This window comes from Phocoena sinus, chromosome 3 (assembly GCF_008692025.1).
Source record: "Phocoena sinus isolate mPhoSin1 chromosome 3, mPhoSin1.pri, whole genome shotgun sequence".
In the NCBI taxonomy this organism is placed as follows: Eukaryota; Metazoa; Chordata; class Mammalia; order Artiodactyla; family Phocoenidae; genus Phocoena; species Phocoena sinus.
The window spans coordinates 64,816,147-64,838,063 of NC_045765.1; the positions used below are offsets into that span (position 1 = coordinate 64,816,147).

A 21,917-nucleotide genomic window follows, 5' to 3' on the forward strand; every position below is an offset into this window, starting at 1 on the left:
GTACAGACATCAAAGAGAAAGGTGACCAAGGAGAGCCCATTGGATGTCACAATCAAGAGGTAACTGTTCATCTCTGAGCAAATAAATTTAGTAATGTGTTTGGAGAAGATGATAAGTTTCAGGATGTTGAAAAAGAAGAGTAGATAGAGAAAAGTAGAGGAGAGGTAGTAACTGTAAATTCCTGTTTGAGTTTAGCAGGAAACCCAGAGGTATGTTGTATTTTACGTAACAACAGTTACGTATAAGTTTATAGTTATATCTATATACTACAGATAGTATAGAGCAATACAGAGCAATATATAATATAGAGCAATTATTCAATTGAAAAGGCTTGGAGGACAGGTGAGTTAGATTAAGTTTAAAGAAGAAAGAGAGCAAGAAAAATATTAAGCAAAGACATTTGAAGAGGGATAGCCGAAGACTGAGGCTCTAGATATTTTTCAGTAAATAAGCCATTTAGCACAATTGAGAATGCACATTTTTAAAAGAAGTGAATATACGAGTGGTTACTGCTGAGCTCAGAAGTTGAAATAAAACCTGTGATGTCAAGGTCATAAATTTGATCCTCACGTTGGACAGTTTGCTTTGTACATAGGAAGATCCTATTTCATAACCAGAGATCCCATTCTTAATCAGCCATCTTAAAATGCCCAAAGTAATCATTATCTTCTTGGTAGTATTAATGATAAATGCCACATTTTGATCAACTGCTATGTGCTAGTCACAATTATAGATAATTTATGTAAATTATTTCATTTAGCCATAATGATACCATCTAAGGTAGATATTTAATAGATTGGAAAATAAAGGTAGAGAAAAAAAAACTGCCTTTTTCAAGACTTCCTTGTTAGTAATTAGCTGACGCAAGGTTTGAACTCAGATCTGTCTGATTCCAGCTATGGCCTGCTGCTACTATTTCACAAGTTAGAATACATGACACTATGACTCTCTTATTGCTGTGGCAAACATACAAATAAAAAGCCTAAGAGCATGTGTTCCTTGTACAGGATTAGTATCATCATCTCTTGTACTAGGAATAACAGGTTTTATGCCCACCTTCTTCTAAATGTAGATTGATAACTATATAGTTGCACAAGTGGCCAAATACACAACTTACCTTTAAAAATCCCTTAAAAAATTATCCCCTGGCCAGGCAAGTTACAATGAAAGACATGATAAATGTACAAAGGAAAAAGAATTCTCTTCTTAAGTTGATTTTCTAGCTCCAACAAAAATGATTTAGCAAACTCTAAATACAGCACAGGGACTGAAAACACCCACACGTGTCTGCACATGTGTTACTCATACAATATATACAGTGTGCATGGCCAACTGGACCAAATAAGGCTACAATTCCTTCAAGAAATTTTAGGAAGTCCATAAACTACAAGGATAAAATTGTCTCAAGAGAAATGAATACCACATTCCTAAAGTCACAAGTAAATGAAGCCCACGATATAATTAAGGACTCATACAGATTTGTATTTTTTAAAGTCGTAACAATATAATGTTCCATTATTAATTAAATTAACAAATGTTAATGGATTACACACTATACTGGCCATTGGGAATAGGGTATTCAACAACAGTAGCCATGATACTTTTCCTCACTGATCTTTAAAGTCTAGCAGGAAAGACCAAAGGGTGTAAAATTAGAAAATTACCATACAGCTGAACCGTACATATACAAATACGGTAAGAATCACTAAACTAGTTGATGATAGGAGGTAGAGGTTGTTCAGGGAACACTTCATTGAAGAAGTGACATTTGAACTGAGATCTAAGTGACATCTAGGAATTAACCAGGCAAAGCTAAGGGGAAGCTAACAGAACAATATTTTTAAATGCAAGGTGCTAGAGGGAGCATGGTAAGTTTGAGCATCTGTAACAGATCTGGTGGCTGCAGCTTAGAGAAGGAAAGTGACCTTGGTGTGAGATGATGCCAGAGAGACAAGTAGGAACAACACCATACAGGGCCCTATGGTCCAAGTTAAGAATTCTAGTCTCTTCCCTGTAAGCAATGTTAAACTAGCAGAGAGTTGCAAGGAAGACAGATTGTTGTAAGGAAGTAACATTATTCGTCTCTGATATTCCCAATATCGTAGGCATTTTAGACATTTTTCAAATAACATATGTCATTAATATAACTTACAAACTAATAAACAAAAGTAGAAATTAAAGTGCAATAAAAACAAAGGAGATTTGAATTAGGAATCTGGGGGAAAAATGTATCCACCTAACTGCAGTCAGAATGAACTGTATTACTGATTTTTAACTGTTATTTCCGTTGTCAATGCTTAGTTTAAAAATTAAGTGTTATTACAACTAAGAAAAAGGTACCAGTGCTGAATGTGCATCGGTATTCTTCAGTGAACTGTTTCCATGCAAATTAAGTAACTATGCAGGAATAGTCTTCAAAAATTCTAGTGTCTTTAAATCTCTTCAGTCTTTCAGACTTGATTTGAACTTCTGCACTATAAAAACGTCTCCCATCACAATCAGGCTGAAAAGCTTATTATAATTGCACTTAGGCGAAAGTATAAGAGCCTGTTACAGCTCCATCTGACTATTCTAAATGAGTTCTGACAGATTTTGACTTGTAGGACCTGTCACCTTTTTTCACAGCTTTGGAGGTTGAGATTTTGATCTGCAATTTACCCTGGGCCTTAGTTATTTTTAGGCTTCAAGTTCTTCAAGCTCACTTATCTTTTATTCTGCTGGGGCCTAGAGAAAGGTTATATTCAGCTTTCGAGGGCTGTGTCTAATTTTCTTTTCTGAAGGACTTTTTAAAATCTAGAATGAACTCAGTCTTCTTGATTATTCAAATATAAATGGCTTATTCTTTGTATCAAAACAAATACACATTTTTAGGTCAGGTCTTGGTATTTGAACAAGAAATGTAAAAAAGGAAAAAGTTGATGTATGTAATGTAAGAATATGAATGATAATGAAAATTTAATCATAAATACTAAGATAGTTCAATAGATAGATGTCTAGGTAAGACACTAATGTAAACATAGAAATGTTTGCTTCCTCTCCGTAAGCTTGAGGGCTTCAGTATAAAGCATTTTCTGTATATAAAGCTTATTTGTGGGTTATTATATTTCAGTACAGATATCACTTTTTGTTGTGGATCACCTTAAAATTCACACTACATAGATCAATCATCATCACTTCATCCTCATATCCCCTGAGTATTTATAGATGTATTTATAGATGAGGAAAGACAACAAGAGAGGACATGTTCCCTCTCTTAATATATCTGGAACATCAGCCCACATCTTCTGACTCCCTGTTACAGTTTCCAACTTGCTACATTGCTATAGATTCTCTTTTAAAAAATTAATTCCTTTTGAATTTAGTAAAAACATTAGGAAAAAAATAAAGAAAATGGAAAGCTGAAAACCTGAAGACTTAATACTCTCAATAGTTGCTTCAGGCTGTTACAAATCATCATTCTCTGTTAGACATCAATAATTTGCATTGGAGGATAAGGTCTGTAGAAACCTGATAACATTGGCCAATGCAAATTAGATTATTCCCTTGCTGCTCCAATTTATTAAATGCACAACAAACGACTTCATGTTTTCAGTATTGGGAAATGGGCTTGTTAGAATTTCTGGCTCATATCACATGTACTGTATGTCATTGCAAAAAATCATTCAATACCCATTACAAAAGTCTTCAACAGAATCAGAACTGTCATTTCTAAGTTAAGTTCAATGTAATCTGTCCCCAGAGATTATTTGGATTGTTAACCTTGAAAAAATAAAAAAATAATCACCTGCTCCTCTGGTGTGATTAAAATCTCCTTTAATGATTTTGCATGATTTTCCATTGCCATTGCATACACCACAATGATCTTCCCTTGCAAGAGACCCTAATAAACCATCACAGCCAACTTTCTGCAACAAGAGAATGACAGTACATCATAAAATGAGCTTTTTCTTCTTTTCTCTTTTAACCACTACTTTAGGACAAACCTAGTCTCTACAAACTAGACCTATTTATTTTACAAACTAATAAAATGCCATATTCTCTGGTGCAAACTAATACAGCAAGCTCATGTCAAATAATACCACCTGTAAATTGTCCAAAGTAGGGTAGTGATAAAAGTATTTTTCTTATATTAAGAATTAAATGGTATCCTAAAGCAATTTGGAAAACTATTATTGAGACAAATGCAATTTACATAAATCCCAAAGGAAGTCACATTTCTATTAAATATAACATGATAAATCTAATTCATTCTACTCAACATAGAACAGATAAGCTTCACCGTATGGATGGGTGGCTTCACTCCTAAAGTGGTTGAAGAGGAGATGCTGAGTATTAAATATTAACTCTGTGGAAACCAAATATAAATGTTTACATTCATTACAGTTCACCAATAAACTTCTACCCCCAACTTCTTTGGCATCTAACGCATGAGTGAGTAAGAACTGCTCACAACCTATGGTTGCTATAAGAAAACAGTAACACTGGGATAATTAATTTTTATATGTTCCCAGAAGAATGATGTTAATATGAATCTTCTTAGATTAAATCATTGACTCTTTTCTAGTGAATAATGTTGGTCTCCCTTTGATGTTTAGAAAATATGATATTTTGCAAAGTTGTGCATACTCAAAGTGCATAAGTTAATGTCTGTACTGTCAGAAATAAATGGTAGAATTATACCATCTCTCCTAATCAAGAAGAAGCTGCAAGACTGACTGATGTTACATCCATTCATAACAAGTTACAATTATTTAAATAAATTTTTAAAATATCACATAAAACAGAAAAACAACCAGGGTCTTTTTCTGTGGTTGGTGTCGGTGGTGTTGGGTGTGGGAAGGAGCAGGTTATAAAATGCAGCTGCAGGATGATATCCCAAGAAAGCAAAAATCGCATTAAACCTGCATAATACAGCATCCTTTCCCTTTGTCATGAGGGTGTGTATCAGTGTCAAGAAGTAGACAAAACAATGCAATAGTAGAGAACTCTGACCAGCGAATCAAAGCTTATTCAGGGAGAAATGAAGAGAATGTTTCTGGATGAAAGAGGTGGTCACCACAGGAAATTCTCAAAATACAACAAAGATATGGTCAGAGTCCACTGATCAGGAGCCATGAAAAGACCTGAGAGTCCTGGGGTTAAAGAAAAAGTCTCTCCTTCATGTACAAATGAGGAGAAAATTTAGAGTAGAGTTTAGAGTGATTTTGAAATGATAAAAAGTGCCTTTATTGTTCTATCCCTAGCATCCGACTTGTTTCTCAGCAAATATAATAAACTTGATAAATAGTAGTTAAATGATTGAATAAATTAGTACCTAGTTGTCTCTTAGTTTTTTGTAACCCTTGTAACTGGGATAGTATAAGTTTGTAAAATCTAAAATAAAAGGCAGGGATAGACATAATGCCATGGTTCAATAATCACGTAAGCTTAAAATAAGAATCAAAGAATTAGTATTTTGTAACTGGTAGCCTCAAGCATCCACACTTATCGAAATACGCTCACATAACTCTAAAAGTTGAGGATGAATGACTTGGAAAAGACAATACTGTTTAACTGGTGGCAGGTACCTGAAGTACCAATGGCAGGCTGGAAACTGGCAGGTACCATGATAATACAGAGGAGAGTTTTCTCTATCCTCTTCCAGGATAGAAATGCCAGGGAGCCAAACTGGGTCACCAGGAGAAAGCTGTCTATTTTCAATTGCCCTCCTTAGTCCACTCACCAAGTTTAGAATTCTACGTTCAACTTCAATGGTGTATGTTTTATGATAAAAATAGAACACTCTAGCCAAACCCAGGATACAGAGGGTTGTCAGAGACAAAAAAGGAAGCATGCTTTTAATTATACTGAAAGACAGAATGAAGCATGTTAGTTAAAAAGCCAGAATCCTGAAGTATTCCAATGCTGTCAGAAGTTACAACTCATTTCACAGAACTTTAATTATAATCATCAGGTTCACATAACACTTCTGCAGAATTTTTTGTTGTTGTTGCTGTTACTTTTATGTTTACCTAGGGACTCTATAAAAGATCTGGCTTACACAATACTGTTAAGTGAAAAGCACAGCAATGTAAGCTATTGTATTTGGCATATAGAGTTAGGAAAATAATTTCTTTTGAAAAATAAATTCGTTTAAGTCATATACTAATCTGACATTTACATAAAATGATAAAATAAAGATAAAAGTTTTAATTGTACAACATACAGTTTTGAAAACAAAATATGTATAGATAAATAATTGCAATGATTTTTAAATAGACAAATGAAAAATTATATTTCAGGCTACTGCCATATTCTGTTAAAGAATAAAGGAAATTAATATGTAATTATAAGACTGTCTCTTATACCAAATATATTGCATGATTCTACGCTTTAAATGTTAGAGCATGATGGCAAAATAAAGAATCTGAGAGCTGCTAAAGCATTTAAGTTTCACGATGTTTCCAAGTTTTTATCCAGAAGTCTATAGACTTCTATTGGACCAGAGATTGATCCATCCATAGCTTGGTAATGTTTTCAAATTTTTGGAGCATGTGTGCACATGCGTGTGTGTGCATATGTGGTCAGGTATGCGTTTTTATAGGAAGAAACCAAAACTTTTATCAAATTCTCAAAGGAGTGTATTGCACAAAAAAGTCAATGACCACTGGCTGCCTATTTTATTTTACAGATTAACGGACACATACATATTTTAAGTGATTTTCCCGAGAACACAGTTTCCTAGTGGTTCTCGTGGATTCAGTCCTCCTCCACTCAGATACCTCTTTTATTACTAAAGGATGTACATATTTTCCTTCCATGCCTGGGAAATTTATCAGCTGATGGCTCTTAGCCTTCAGCCCTGTTTAGAAGAAAATGGCTAGCCTAAAGAAATCTGCGTTTCCCAAGATCACATCCCCCTCATCCCCTGGGACAGCTTGTATCCAAACACTAGTAGATAATGGGGGTTAAAAAGGTCTGGTTTTCTCACCCCAAATGGGGACAACTTTGAAGAGCCATCCCAGCCACAATGTTCCTCACATGGCCAGCTGACATCTTGTGACTGTACCAAGCCCAAATGCTCCCTGTGCTCAGTCCTGCCTCCTTCCGGCTCTGCATACATGTTGATCATGAAAACACCTGGTATTATACTTCCTGCATAATAATCTTCCCAGGGGAAGCCAACCTGAGACAGTGGCAGACCTGTAACTAGCAACTTCAAAGCTTTAGCGTTTGATCTTTCCACTACACTATTCATATTCATTTTAACAGAATGTCTCCTTTTTTTTTTTTTTTTTTTTTTTTTTGTGGTACGCAGGCCTCTCACTGTTGTGGCCTCTCCCGTTGAGGAGCCACAGGCTCTGGACGCGCAGGCTCCAGCGGCCATGGCTCACGGGCCCAGCCGCTCCGCGGCATGTGGGGATCTTCCCGGACTGGGGCACAAAACCCGCGTCCCCTGCATCGGCAGGGCGGACTCTCAACCCACTGCGCCACCAGGGAAGCCCCAGAATGTCTCCTTTCTAATGATAAATAAAGAAAAGCACATAAATGCACACAGTAGATGGAGATTATTTTTAAAAAGAAATAGGCAAATGAAACGCTAAGTATAATAAAAATTGAATGTACATTTAGAAATCAGCTGATTCAAGAATGTTGATGATACTTTGAGTAATAAGACTGATTTTATAGGTTTTTGCCCCATGGCTCAGTCTTGGACACAAGTCATGGAGAACTGGAGTGCTTGAGCTTCTGGTCTGGAATGCCCAAAGTGTCACAATTTTACACCTGTAATATGTACATTACAGAATAAAATTTTCAGATTCTTTCAGCTAGTAATGAGTATTATATATTTTCTAGTCTGGACTCTTCATTATACAGATGAAGAAATGGACTTTCAAAGCTGATCAGACTTGCTGAAGATCACAGTTGAGGCAGAGCTTTCCACTGTACTGTGCAGCTGCTCGAAGGTCCCCCAACCCTCCCTCAGCATATACACTCTCCCTTTTGGAATGTCTTACCTGACACCTGCCATTTGCACAGATATCTAATCCCTGATATCCACAAGAAGTTCCATCCAACACTTTTTCTGATAGAAGAATAGGCTGTTCTTTTCCAACAGGAGAGCAAAACAAGGCACATGGTTTTTCTACATACAGAGTGGATAAAAATAAATGAACAAAATTTGTTCCATAAGTATTTTTACCTCAAGCTTTATTTTTCAGAACAGTTAGGAGTAAAAAAATATAATCTGATATTAACTGAGTAATGCACTATTAGAATATATAATACTAGAGGGTTATTATAAGTAGTAAATGAGATAATGCCTGAGCAGAAATAGGTATCCAATGAATATTAATCTCCTTCTTAAGAATTATGCCTTCAGATTATTTTTTAAATGTACCATTTATTATTTTCTGGCACTAAACCTCTACCACACACAAACCAAGCATTTTTCGTGAAAACTATTTTGCATACTCCCATTTTTTGCTCTTATCTTTTGGCATGAACTCATTTTAAGAACATATCAGATTTCTGCCTATTTAAGATTTACTTTATTCATGAAGCCTTTCTTGATGTCTCACTTCTAAATTCCAATACACTAATTTAAAATCCTATGCATTTGGCATTTTCTAACTGAAAAATTTGTAAAGGGAGAAAGAAGAACTTCTAAGATGAACCATTCTTGTAAGATTTTCCATTGCGAGGATGTTTAGCAATGCAATACAATCCCATGAGAACATCCATCGGAATGCACAGTTGCTGAAGTGCTAGCTGGGACTCACCCTCTTCATTGCTTACTCAGAAAGCATGTCAGGATGTATGATGTTTAGGGTGAGAACTACAGTTCTAGGTAAAGAATTCTTGAATGGGTGGCAGTCACCTTCAGTGCTTCCTTAAACAATAAGGTAGGAGGGTTAGAGTTAAAACACTTGCCTATTAGGCTCAGTCAAAAAGTGGCAAAACATTTTTAAAGTGCTGTTTCTATTTCTAAGCATCCTGCAGAGGAGCTGCAGTATTTGGTAACACCAGTAGTAGGATTATCCAAATCAGAAACTTCAGAGCAATTTCCAGGCTACATTACTACTCTATTGGCTTGACACCAGTCAGGCCCTTTACTGTTTATTAAGCTCATACAAATAGAATGGAAAATAGTTTTCAGTCTCTGACACTGATCTTCGCTTATGTCTTCAGTAAAGTTCCACGTATGCTGATGGGATTCTATAAATACCAAATAACAGCCAAAGGCATGGAACAGGGTATCACTTGGCAAAGAGAAGACAGACAGTTAAAGGAGCCTTCAGAATTGAACATTTCAAACAGTTTTCACATGTGGCTTCTGGATACTGGTCTGAACAATTTTGGGGAGTTGTACCATGGCTTTTAATGTGAATGGTTTTGAAATTTCCCTTTAAGATGCTATTATACGCTGCAATAAAGCAGTTCAGTGTGCTGTCACACCTCAAAGTACGTTATGTTTATTCAGTGACTACTTACTATGTCATATCTTTGGAATTAAAAACAGCTGCTGTCATTGCAACACTTTAATAGTGACATATATATACAAACACACACACACACACACACACACACCTCACCATTCTCTTTCTGGAGTTTTCACTGAAGAGAGGAGCAAACCAGATATAAGAATGATGTTGAAAGAAGTTAGTCTAGAATATTCCATTTACATTCTAAGCAAGAACTCAGATAAAAACGTTGTATTCCTCCTTTTACATATTGTCAATTTACTGTACTTACTTTAGCCTTATAGATGACATCAAAATTTGATACCAATCTTCCTTCCTGGAGTACACCCTTGAGATTGTGACATTATAGTGATCCATGTAACATGCCAGTACTTGGCAGGCAGGCTCTGTCTTGATTTAAGAGACCACCCCTTTCCAAGGTATGCATTAAACATGGATTTCAGCCAAATTTCAGCACAGAGTATGCAAAATACCTGAACGTTAAAGCCATGCACCTTTTTTTCTCTAAAAATAAATGTTCACTACTGTATTGATACCTTATATTTAATTCTCTTAGCCAGAGATTCATGTGTTACATAAAAAAACAGAAATAGCCACTTGCATTTTAAAGTATCGAAAACTTGGGGGTTTTTAAAAGACTTGTATATTTCAATTTCTTCCATATGGCTCTAATACATAAAAACTATTGTTGTGTCTTTTATTCATCATACAGACTGACATGTTTGATTGATACATGTCACAGAATTATCAAAAATGGTACCCTGATAATTATATAAATATCTATTATGGATCATTCTGATGATAAACAACACTTTATAAGAGTCAGGAGCTCCCTTAATTGTGATTTCCAACAGTTTTAATATTTTAAATTGACCTCCATACAACTCTGATTTTCTTTTAAAATCTGGAGGGAACCTGTTTCCTATCTCTTATTTCACATGTGAGTAAACAGGTCTCAAATGAAGTAAATATTATCAAATCAGACAGCCAGTTGGAGGCAGATGTAGAATTAACCCAGGATCAGATGATGATTTTCAGGATTTGAACTGTCATATTGACTTTATTTTTACCATGAAAAAATATTACTTATATACTTAAATTAATGCAACAAATATCCATCAGAAGCTTGATAACTGCCAGACAGTACACTGGGCACAGACAATAGAGGGAATAGAGACGCATTAAAATCTGCTTCAGCAGGGTCTTGTGGAGTACTTGGCAGGGGTACGTATCCTATATGGAAGATCAGCGGGATTCTTTTTTCCTAGAGAACTTGTCATAAACTGAGTTCAGAAAATCAGTAGAAGTTTTCAAGGTAAATACACGGGGAAAGAGATTAAAGCTTGAGAAAGAAAGGATATTGTGCCAAGAAACATGCATATTTATAGGCTCAGAATTAAGAAAACATGATGTATCTGAGGGATGAAATGAAATTCGGCCTGGCAGTGCTGGAGATTACAGAAGGGAATGATGGAGATGAGGCCAGAGACGTTAAAGGGGGTAGGTCACAATAACGGCCTTATAAACCAGGTAATAAAGTTTGAGATTGGTCCTGACAGCAACGGGATTTGTGGAAGGGTACTCCTTGGCACAGTGACTGATGGTTTTGGCCTTCAAAAAGGCCTGCCTGTCTGAAATGAGGAGTAGGGGCTGAAGGAGGGTCAGAGAGACAGTGAGGAAGCCGTTTGAAGAATCCAGGTCAGAGATGGTGCAATCATGAACAAAGATGCTGGCAAACAAAGAAAGGTTTGGACAAATAGGGTGTGCTGATTGATTACAGGGGGATGGAGATTGAGGCAGAAGGATTCTGGCTTAGCTTGGTAATGAGGCTGATCATGATGCTATGCTCCATGAGAGAGCACAGTAAGAGGAGAGATGGTGGGAGTGAGAGAAAGGAAAAGGGGAAGGGGTATGTTGAACTTGAACCATGCTGAGTTAGAGATGAATGGGATGCTGAGTGGACAAGTTCATGCAACATAGGTAAACAGGTAAGGAGCTCAGGACAGAGAGATCTAGGTTGGAGATAAATGTTTGTGTTCCTTTAGCATTCGGATGATAAATAAAACCTAGTGAATAAGTAAGATTATGCCAAGAAGGACGTTTAGTGAGAAGAGGGGCCAGGACAGGTCACTACAGAAAATTCCCATAAGACATATCATTCTTTCACTAAATATTTATTAAGTGTCTACTCTGTTCAGATACTGCTTACGGTGCTAAACACATAGCAATGCACAAAATACAACTCTTGCTCTAACAATTATTATTTGAGGGGGGACATAAACAAGTAAAATAAAAATATTATGATAGATGATGATAAGGTCTGTGAAAAAAGAATAAAGCAGGGGAAGGAAAAGCACTGAGTCAATATTTATGAAAAGATCAGAAGGAGGTGAGAGAATAAATCATACTGCTATCTGGGAAAAGTAATTCACCAGAGAAAACAACTTCCAAGACACTAAGACAGAAGGGAGCCAGTGTGGGTGGCAAGGTGTGATGCGGGCACAGTACAGCTGAACTTAGAGGGTAACAGGGAGCCAGGGAGCTGAGGACCTTAGAGACCATTAGAAGAACTTTGGACTTTTAGTGAGCTGGGAAGACACTGAAGGCTTCTGAATGGAAGAATAACATGACATGACTGACATTTTAAATGCATCACTCTGGCTATGTTGAGACTGAAGGAGGTATGAGGACACAGGCATAAAGAACAGTTAGAGATAGCAGAAGAAGTACTACAATCCTTGAGCCCGTGGAACAAAAACCACACTCACAGAAAGATAGACAAGATGAAAAGGCAGAGGGTTATGTACCAGATGAAGGAACAAGATAAAACCTCAGAAAAACAACTAAATGAAGTGGAGATAGGCAACCTTCCAGAAAAAGAATTCAGAATAATGATAGTGAAGATGATCCAGGACCTCAGAAAAAAGAATGGAGGCAAAGGACTGAGAAGATGCAAGAAATGTTCAACAAAGATCTATAACAATTAAAGAACAAACAAACAGGGCTTCCCTGGTGGCGCAGTGGTTGGGAGTCTGCCTGCCGAAGCAGGGGACGTGGGTTCGTGCCCCGGTCCGGCAGGGTCCCACATGCCACGGAGCGGCTGGGCCCGTGAGCCATGGCCACTGAGCCTGCGCGTCCGGAGCCTGTGCTCTGTAGCGGGAGGGGCTGCAGCGGTGAGAGGCCTGCGTACCGCAAAAAAAAAAGAAAAAAGAACAAACAAACAGAGATGAACAATACAATAACTGACATGAAAAATACACTAGAAGGAATCAATAGCAGAATAACTGAGGCAGAAGAATGGAAAAGTGACTTGGAAGACAGAATGGTGGAATTCATTGCTGTAGAACAAAATAAAGAAAAAAGAATGAAAAGAAATGAAGACAGCCTAAGAGACCTCTGGGACAACACTGAACGCAACAACATTCGCATTAGAGGCATCCCAGAAGGAGAAGAGAGAGAGAACGACCCTAGAAAATATATGAAGAGATTATAGTCAAAAACTTCCCTAACATGGGAAAGGAAATAGCCACCCAAGTCCAGGAAGCGCAGAGATGTCCCATACAGGATAAACCCAAGGAGAAACACGCCGAGACACATAGTAATCAAATTGGCCGGCTTCCCTGGTGGTGCAGTGGTTGAGAGTCCACCTCCAGATGCAGGGGACATGGGTTCGTGCCCCGATCTGGGAAGACCCTACATGCCGTGGAGCGGCTGGGACCGTGGGCCATGGCTGCTGAGCCTGCGCATCCGGAGACTGTGCTCCGTAATGGGAGAGGCCACAACAGTGAGAGGCCCGCGTACTGCAAAAAAAAAAAAAAAAAAATTGGCAAAAATTAAAGACAAAGAAAAATTACTGAAGCAGCAAGGGAAAAAACGACAATAACAAACAAGGGAACTCCCATAAGGTTAACAGCTGATCTCTCAGCAGAAATTCTACAAGCCAGAAGGGAGTGGCATGATATACTTAAAGTGATGAAAGGGAAGAACCTATAACCAAGATTACGTTACTCAGCAAGGATCTCATTCAGATTCCATGGAGAAATCAAAGGTTTACAGACAAGCAAAAGCTAGGAGAATTCACCACCAACAAACCAACTCTACAACAAATGCCAGAGGAACTTCTCTAAGTGGGAAACACAAGACAAGAAAAGGACCTACAAAACCAAACCCAAAACACAATGAAGAAAATGATAATAGGAACATACATATCGATAATTACCTTAAATGTGAATGGATTAATGCTCCAACAAAAGACACAGGTTTCCTGAATGGATACAAAAACAAGACCCATATATATGCTGTCTACAAGAGACCCACTTCAGACCTAGGGACACATACAGACTGAAAGTGAGGGGATGGAAAAAGATATTCCATGAAAACAGAAATCAAAAGAAAGCTGGAGTAGCAATACTCATATCAGATAAATAAACTTTAAAATAAAGAATGTTACAAGAGACAAGGAAGAACACTACATAATGATCAAGGGATCAATCTAAGAAGATATAACAAGTATAAATATTATGTACCCAACATAGGAGCACCCCAATACATAAGACAAATGCTAACAGCTATAAAAGGGAAATGGACAGTAACACAATAATAGTGGGGGACTTTACACCTCACTTACACGAATGGACAGATCATCGAAACAGAAAATTAATAAGGAAAACACAAACTTTAAATGACACAATAGACCGACAGATTTTTTTTTTTTTTAGACAGATTTAATTGACATGTATAGGACATTCCATCCAAAAACAGTAGATTACACTTTCTTCTCAAGGGTGCACAGAACATTCTCCAGGAGAGTTCACATCTTGGGTCACAAATCAAGCCTCATTAAATTGTAGAAAACTGAAAACATATCAAGCGTCTTTTCTGACCACAACACTATGAGATTGGAAATCAATTACAGGGAAAAAATCGTAAAAAACACAACCACATGGAGGCTAAACAATATGCTATTAAATACCAAAAGATCACTGAGGAAATCAAAGAGGAAATCAAAAAATACCTAGAGACAAATGACAAAGGAAAACACGAAAATCCAAACCCTATGGGATGCGGCAAAAGCAGTTCTAAGAGGGAAGTTTACAGCTATACAAGCCTACCTCAAGAAACAAGAAAATCTCAAATAAACAATCTAAACCTTACACCTAAAGGAACAAAAGAAAGAAGAACAAACAAACCCAACGTTAGCAGAAGGAAAGAAATCATAAAGATCAGAGCAGAAATAATAGAAGAGAAACAAAGCAAAACAATAGCAAAGATCAATAAAATAAAATCTGGTTCTTTGAGAAGATAAACAAAATTGATAAACCATTAGCCAGACTCATCAAGAAAAAGGGAGAGGACTCAAATCAATAAAATTAGAAATGAAAAGGGAGAAGTTACAACAGACAACCGCAGAAATACAAAGCATCCTAAGAGACTACTACAAACAACCCTATGCCAATAAATGGGACAACCTGGAAGAAATGGACAAATTCTTAGAAAGGTATAAACCTTCCAAGACTAAAAACAGGAAGAAATAGAAAATATGAACAGACCAATCACAAGTAATAAAATTGAAACTGTGATTAAAAATCTTCCAACAAACAAAAGTCTGGGAGGCAGATGGCTTCATATGGTGATTTCTATCAAACATTTAGAGAAGAGCTAACACCCATCCTTCTCAAACTCTTCCAAAAAATTGCAGAGGAAGGAACACTCCCAAACTCACTCTACGAGGGCACCATCACCCTGATACCAAAACCAGACAAAGATACTACAAAAAAAGAAAATTACAGATCGATATCACTAATGAAATATAATATGCAGAAATCCTCAATAAAATACTAGAAAACAGAATCAAACAACACATTAAAAGGATCATACACCATGATCAAGTGGGATTTATCCCAGGGATACAAGGATTCTTCAGTATACTCAAATCAATCAATGTGATACACCATATTAACAAACTGAAGAATAAAAACCATATGATCATCTCAATAAATGCAGAAAAAGCTTTTGACAAAATTCAACACCCATTTATGATTAAAATACTCACCAGGAAGTGGACACAGAGGGGACCTACCTCAACATAATAAAGACCATATACGACAAACCCACAGCAAACATCATTCTCAATGGTGAAAAACTGAAGGATTTCCTCTAACATCAGGAACAATACAAAGGATGTCACTCTCACCACTATTAATCAACAAATTTTGGAAGTCCTAGCCACGGCAATCAGAGAAGAAAGGAAATAAAAGGAATACAACTGGAAAGGAAGAAGTAAACTGTCACTGTTTGCAGGTGACATGATACTATATATAGAGAATCCTAAAGATGCCACCAGAAAACTACTAGAGCTAATCAATGAATTTGGTAAAGTTGCAGATACAAAATTAATGCACAGAAATCTCTTGCATTCCTATACACTAATGATGAAAATCTGAAAGAGAAATTAAGGAAACACTCCCATTTACCACTGCAACAAAAAGAATAAAATACCTAGGAATAAACCTACCTAGGGAGACAAAAGACCTGTATGCAGAAAACTATAAGACACTGATGAAAGAAATTAAAGATAATACCAACAGATGGAGAGATATACCATGTTCTTGGACTAGAAGAATCAATATTGTGAAAATGACTGTACTACCCAAAGCAATCTACAGATTCAATGCAATCCCTATCAAATTACCAATGGCAATTTTTATGGAACTGGAACAAACAATCTTAAAATTTGTATGGAGACACAAAAGACGCCTAATAGTCAAAGCAGTCTTGAGGGAAACGGAGCTGGAGGAATCAGACTCCCTGACTTCAGACTATACTACAAAGCTACAGTAATCAAGACAATATGGTACTTGGCACAAAAACAGAAATACAGATCAATGGAACAAGAGAGAAAGCCCAGAGATAAACACACGCACCTATGGTTAACCAATCTATGACAAAGGAGGCAAGGATATACAATGGAGAAAAGACAGCCTCTTCAATAAGTGGTGCTGGGAAAACTGGACAGCTACACGTAAAAGAATGAAATTAGAACACTCCCTAACACCATACATGAAAACAAACTCAAAATGGATTCGAGACCTAAATGTAAAACTGGACACTATAAAACTCTTAGAGGAAAACTTAGGAAGAACACTCTTTGACATAAATCACAGCAAGATCTTTTTTGATCCACCTCCTAGAGTAATGGAAATAGACAAAAATAAACAAATGGGACCTAATGAAACATCAAAGCTTTCGCACAGCAAAGGAAACCATAAAGAAGATGAAAGACAACCCTCAAATGGGAGAAAATATTTGCAAATGAATCAACAGACAAAGGATTAATCTCCAAAATATATAAACAGCTCATGCAGCTCAATATTAAAAAAAGAAACAAACCAATCCAAAAATGGGCAGAAGACCTAAACATCCAGAGAAGATATACAGATGCCAGGAAGCACATGAAAGCTGCTCAACATCACTAATTATTAGAGAAATGCAAATCAAAACTACAATGAGGTATCACCTCACACAGTTAGAACGGGCAGCAACGAAAACCTACAAAGAACAAATGCTTGAGAGGGTGTGGAGGAAAGGGAACCATCTTGTACTGCTGGTGGGAATGTAAACTGATACAACCTCTATGGAGAACAGTACAGCCTTAAAAAGCTAAACATAGAATTACCGTATGATCCAGCAATCCCAGTACTGGGCATATACCCAGAGAAAACCATAATTCAAAAAGACACATGAACCCCAATGTTCACTGCAGCACTATTCACAATAGGTAGGTCATGGAAGCAACCTAAATGTCCATCGACAGACAAATGGATAAAGAAGTGGTACATATTTACAATGGAATATTACTCAGCCATAAAAAGGAACGAAATTGGTTTATTTGCAGAGATGTGGATGGATCTAGAGATTGTCATACAGAGTGAAGTAAGTTAGAAAGAGAAAAAACAAATATCATATATTAATGCATATATGTGGAATGTAGAAAAAATGGTACAGATGAACGGTTTGCAGGGAAGAAACTGAGACACAGATGTAGAGAACAAACGTATGGACACCAAAGGGGGAAAGCAGCGGGAGGTGGGGGTGGTGGTGTGATGAATTGGGAGATTGGGATTGACATGTATACACTGATGTATATAAAATGGATGACTAATAAGAACCTGCTGTATAAAAAAAGAAAGAAAATAAAATGCAAAAATTAAAAAAGGAAAAAGAACAGTTAGACAGCTACTACAATCATCCAGGTAAGACACTGTTGCTTATATCAGGGTGGCAGCTCTGGAGATATTGGGCAATAATCAGATTCTGGATGTATTTTAAAGATAGGGCTCATGTGACTTTACTGCTTTTTGAATGTACAGTAAAAGAGAACTAAATGGAAAATGAAGACTCCAAAGTTTGTTGGTTGAAGCATCTGGAAATATAGAATTAACCTTTATTAAAAGGATGGTGTGAATAGAAGACTATTCTATTCTATTCTTCTTTCTATAAAGAAACAGTATGTTTGGAGGCCATGTGTGGGGGAAGAAAGCATGACATGTAGGAAGCAGTGAAACAAGGGCAATATCTGGAGCACAGAGGAAAAGAGAGTGAGGTTTTATATGAGGCAGGAGACAAGAGAAGGAATCAGGCTAAAGAGGTCTTGCCGAGCGTGTCATGTGAAATTTGGCCTCTACCTGAAGAGTTATGGCAAGTCTCTGAAATGCTTTAACTGGGAGATCAGAATGAGCCAATTTGCACTTTCTATAAAGATCTCTAGTTCTACCTTGTGCTACCCCTTTACAGGGACACCCATCCCTCTCCCACCACCACCCTTAACTCCTGGTAACCACTCATCTGTCTGTTTTCCATCTCGATACTTTTGTGGCTTCAAGAATGTTATATAAAAGGAATCATACAGTGTGAGACATTTTGAGATTGGGTTTTCCTACTCAGCATAATGCTGTGACATCCACCAGGTCACTGCATATGTTAACAGAGTGTTCTGTATACTGTTGCATAATATCCCATGGCACAGATATACCTCAGCTTGCTAACCCTGCAGGGCTACTTAGAACCTTTTTGATTGTTTCCAGTGTTTGGCTATCGAAAATAAAACTGCTGTGCCCATTTGTGTTCAAGCACCTTGCAAACCTAGAAGTCTACATAACTAAGACGGTGGCGATCTGGTTGGTCATACCTTCATCCGTGACAGCGTGCCACTGAAGTACATGCTTTGGGTACGAAGTTCTAACACTATAGGCCTGACATTGCCAGTCTCTGAATCCAGGCAAACCTGCAGGACAAGGTGGATTCTCACATATTCTGTATTGTTTTCTGGGACCATTACAATCCCTTGCTTCAGAACCTAGCCTAGAAAAGACAGTACAAATAATCAATTTTATCTTTTTTTCTGTTAACTACTCATTTAAAAAAATCAAAAGGCAATATATTAATAAGGTATAGTCCTTTATATTAAATCTACTTTTGAAAAAGTGGACAGATTGGTAATTGGTAGGAAATCCATGTTTATTTAAAAATATATATTTTTTCCAACCTTTGAGCCATTTAATTTCCAAAATACATGAGAAACAAAAGCCCATTTGCCATGAAAATGATATAGAAGGGTAAAGGGCAGAAGTTGGGGGCAAAATAGAAAGCCTGTACTTCCCATGAAAAGAGTGGGGCTAAGAATTATTAAGGAGTTGCTTCTAAGGTTTCACATACATTCTTTAAAATCTCTTGTTGAGGAACTGGGGCCACTGAATCCACACCAAAGTTAAAGCATAAGCTGACATGACTTTCTCACCACATTTCCTAGGATCACTCTAGGAATGATGGAGACAGCAAGCTGATTCTTGGACGCTCACCTATCCATACATGTGCTCAGCAGGATTTCATTTCTCATCATTCTTAGCTTCTACTGACACTCATGTTGCCCTCATTCCCTCTCTTTCTGAAGTCCTATCAGCTTCCGCTTCTCTCACAGTTCCTTTTAATGGTGACTTGCTTTTTCTAACACATCTCTCCCTGCTTATTTCAACACATTTTAAAATTTGATTGTGCTCAAAACACACTCTGTGTAGTGTTTAATTATTTGTTCTTAGAGAGTTTGGTCTTATTTTCTTCTTTGAAGGGAGATTTTACATAAAATAATTTGAGGGGACTTTTCTGTTTTCCCAAAGTGGAGTGAGGTTTGAGAAGTTTCTTTGGCCCCCAACATGGTTTATCAGTAAAACCTTTTTATTTCAAACTTGAAGAAAACAATGCCCTCCCCCAATCCAGGAACTTTGCGTTTACCCAGGACATTTGCGCTCTCGACTGCTGATTCCCAGAACTGCAGGTTCGGCTACAGGGACTCCACATGCTCCACTCTCCAGCCACGAGTCCAGGTGCTGAGGTCCTGCTGGTACACTCTCCAGCCTTACACCACTATTCCAAAAGTTATGTCTTAGGTGAACAAATCACGGCACAACGGAAAATCATTCACTGGCCTATAGAGTCACTGGAATTGAGATTAAATCAGGTCTGCTAAGAGCCCCAAAACCGTGTGGAATTGAAAAAGACCAAAAATAAGTTGACACGTGCTTACTGTCATAGTAATACACTGGTCCAGTTCTCATGTCAGATCATACAGTCTTGTCATAAGAATAGCACACAGATATTTGTATACTATAGCCATGGAAATTCAGTACTTGTGACGGAGATAGGGCAAAGAAGGAACCTGGGGTTGTACAGCCAGGAAGAAAACTAACACATTTTAAGGAAACATAACAATTTAAAACAGAGGACCAAAAAAGCATAGGGTCAAGTATAATATAAGATGGTATGTAGATATAAATGTCTTTAACTAGACTGAAGCAGACATTTTAGCAAATTAGCAATTTTGATTTAAACTGTCAGTGATTCAGGGTACTCTCCTTGTAACTTAAAAGAAAGAGTATGAACTCAATTTTAGCACTTTCCTTTATATTGTTTTTTTTTTTTCTGAAAGTTTCTGTCAAATTCAAGCACTAACATTACAGCAAATTTTCTTTCAAAAGCTGTTCATTTGAAAGACTTGAACAATTAGACTTTTTGAAATTCTATCAATTCATTTCAATAGAATTATAGATTACTTGGTATCTATTAACTGAGAAAGACAGCAAAGAAAGAAGAGAAAGGAGTGTGTTCATTCTCTTTTTTATATTTATTTTATTATTAACTTTAAACAAAAACAGCCAAAGAGGCTGTTTCTGTGGCCACCGAGGAATGGTTGCCAGGACTTTGTGGACAGATTATTATAATTTCTCTTTATTCCTGGAAAATCAGATCTATCATGATCATAGCAAACATATTAAAGGTAAAAATTAATTAACAAAACCATGTTGGGAAATAAGTAAAGATTAAAAAATTTAGATAAATGATTGTACAGTCACAAGGGTTGAGCAATCTGATCCTTCCAGTCCTAAACGATATTTTGCACTAATGGCAACATGATTTATAAGGGATTTGAAGAAATTATAGCAGCTCTCTGATCTTAGTTTTCCATTTCAAATGTGAATGATAATCATACTGATATTTACCTAATAGAATTTTCAGAAGTTGAATGAAACTAAGCACAATGCATAGTCCTTAGCAAAGATTTAATAAAGATTAACTATAATAAAAATGCTAATAACAAGTTATACATCATTATATTAATTTTATTAATAAGTTTCCAGAAATCTCACCAAAATTCTATTCATTCTGACCTTAACTGATCTGTTTCTTTAAAACTTATTTTGATAATATGTTTTTAAATGCTGTTTTTAGAAGAGAGAATTTAAAAAACTATGCTACGTAGTTTTGTGTGAGCCCAGTTAATGCTTTTCTATGCAATAATCAGTTCCTGCAGATTTTCTCTAATAATGTCAGATTTTAAATTCAACCTTTTTTGGATTCAAGGAGTTTTAAATCCAGGCTTGGAAAAAACAAACAAAACCTCAACAACTCAGAGTGTATTGACATGTTAAGATTGTCATTAAATAAATTGAGATTTTATATGAAGATTCAGTCTCAAAATTGCAAAAGGAGGAAAACAAACAGACCTCGTGAAAACTTTTAAACAACTTACTGGTTTTAAGGATTTAATGATGTTATGTCATTCATGGAAAAAAAAAAATCCAGTGTGAAAGCTGTCAAACTTCAATTGGTCAAGTTGTTTTGGCCTAGGTGAAGGGTGTTTCCCTGAGTGCATATCACAGCTCCTCGCCCATTTAGCAGTAAGTTGGCATTGAAAGGCTGGGCTAGAGTTCTCAGCTGACTAAAAATATTCTGGGAAAGACCCAGATCTAGAGTTGCACGTCATTTAAACTAGACACGTCTGGCAGATGAAGAGAAATGGAAACAGATATGCAAGCCAAATTTGCATACACAAATAAGTGAAATTTAAAGAAAGCATAGTGTAATAATTAAAGTTCATCCCCTTGCAGATAACCAGATCTC

At 36.8% G+C, this 21,917-nt stretch overlaps 1 protein-coding gene across 1 annotated transcript in view; it reads right to left on the minus strand.

Annotated features, from left to right (window-relative positions):
- ADAMTS19 (ADAM metallopeptidase with thrombospondin type 1 motif 19) overlaps positions 1-21,917 on the minus strand; it is a 280,800-nt gene that overhangs the window by 88,149 nt on the left and 170,734 nt on the right. The window contains 5 exon segments of the mRNA XM_032627346.1: positions 3,785-3,905; positions 7,998-8,125; positions 18,652-18,824; positions 19,752-19,783; positions 19,785-19,883. Of these exon segments, the coding sequence (XP_032483237.1) occupies positions 3,785-3,905; positions 7,998-8,125; positions 18,652-18,824; positions 19,752-19,783; positions 19,785-19,883 (553 nt within the window).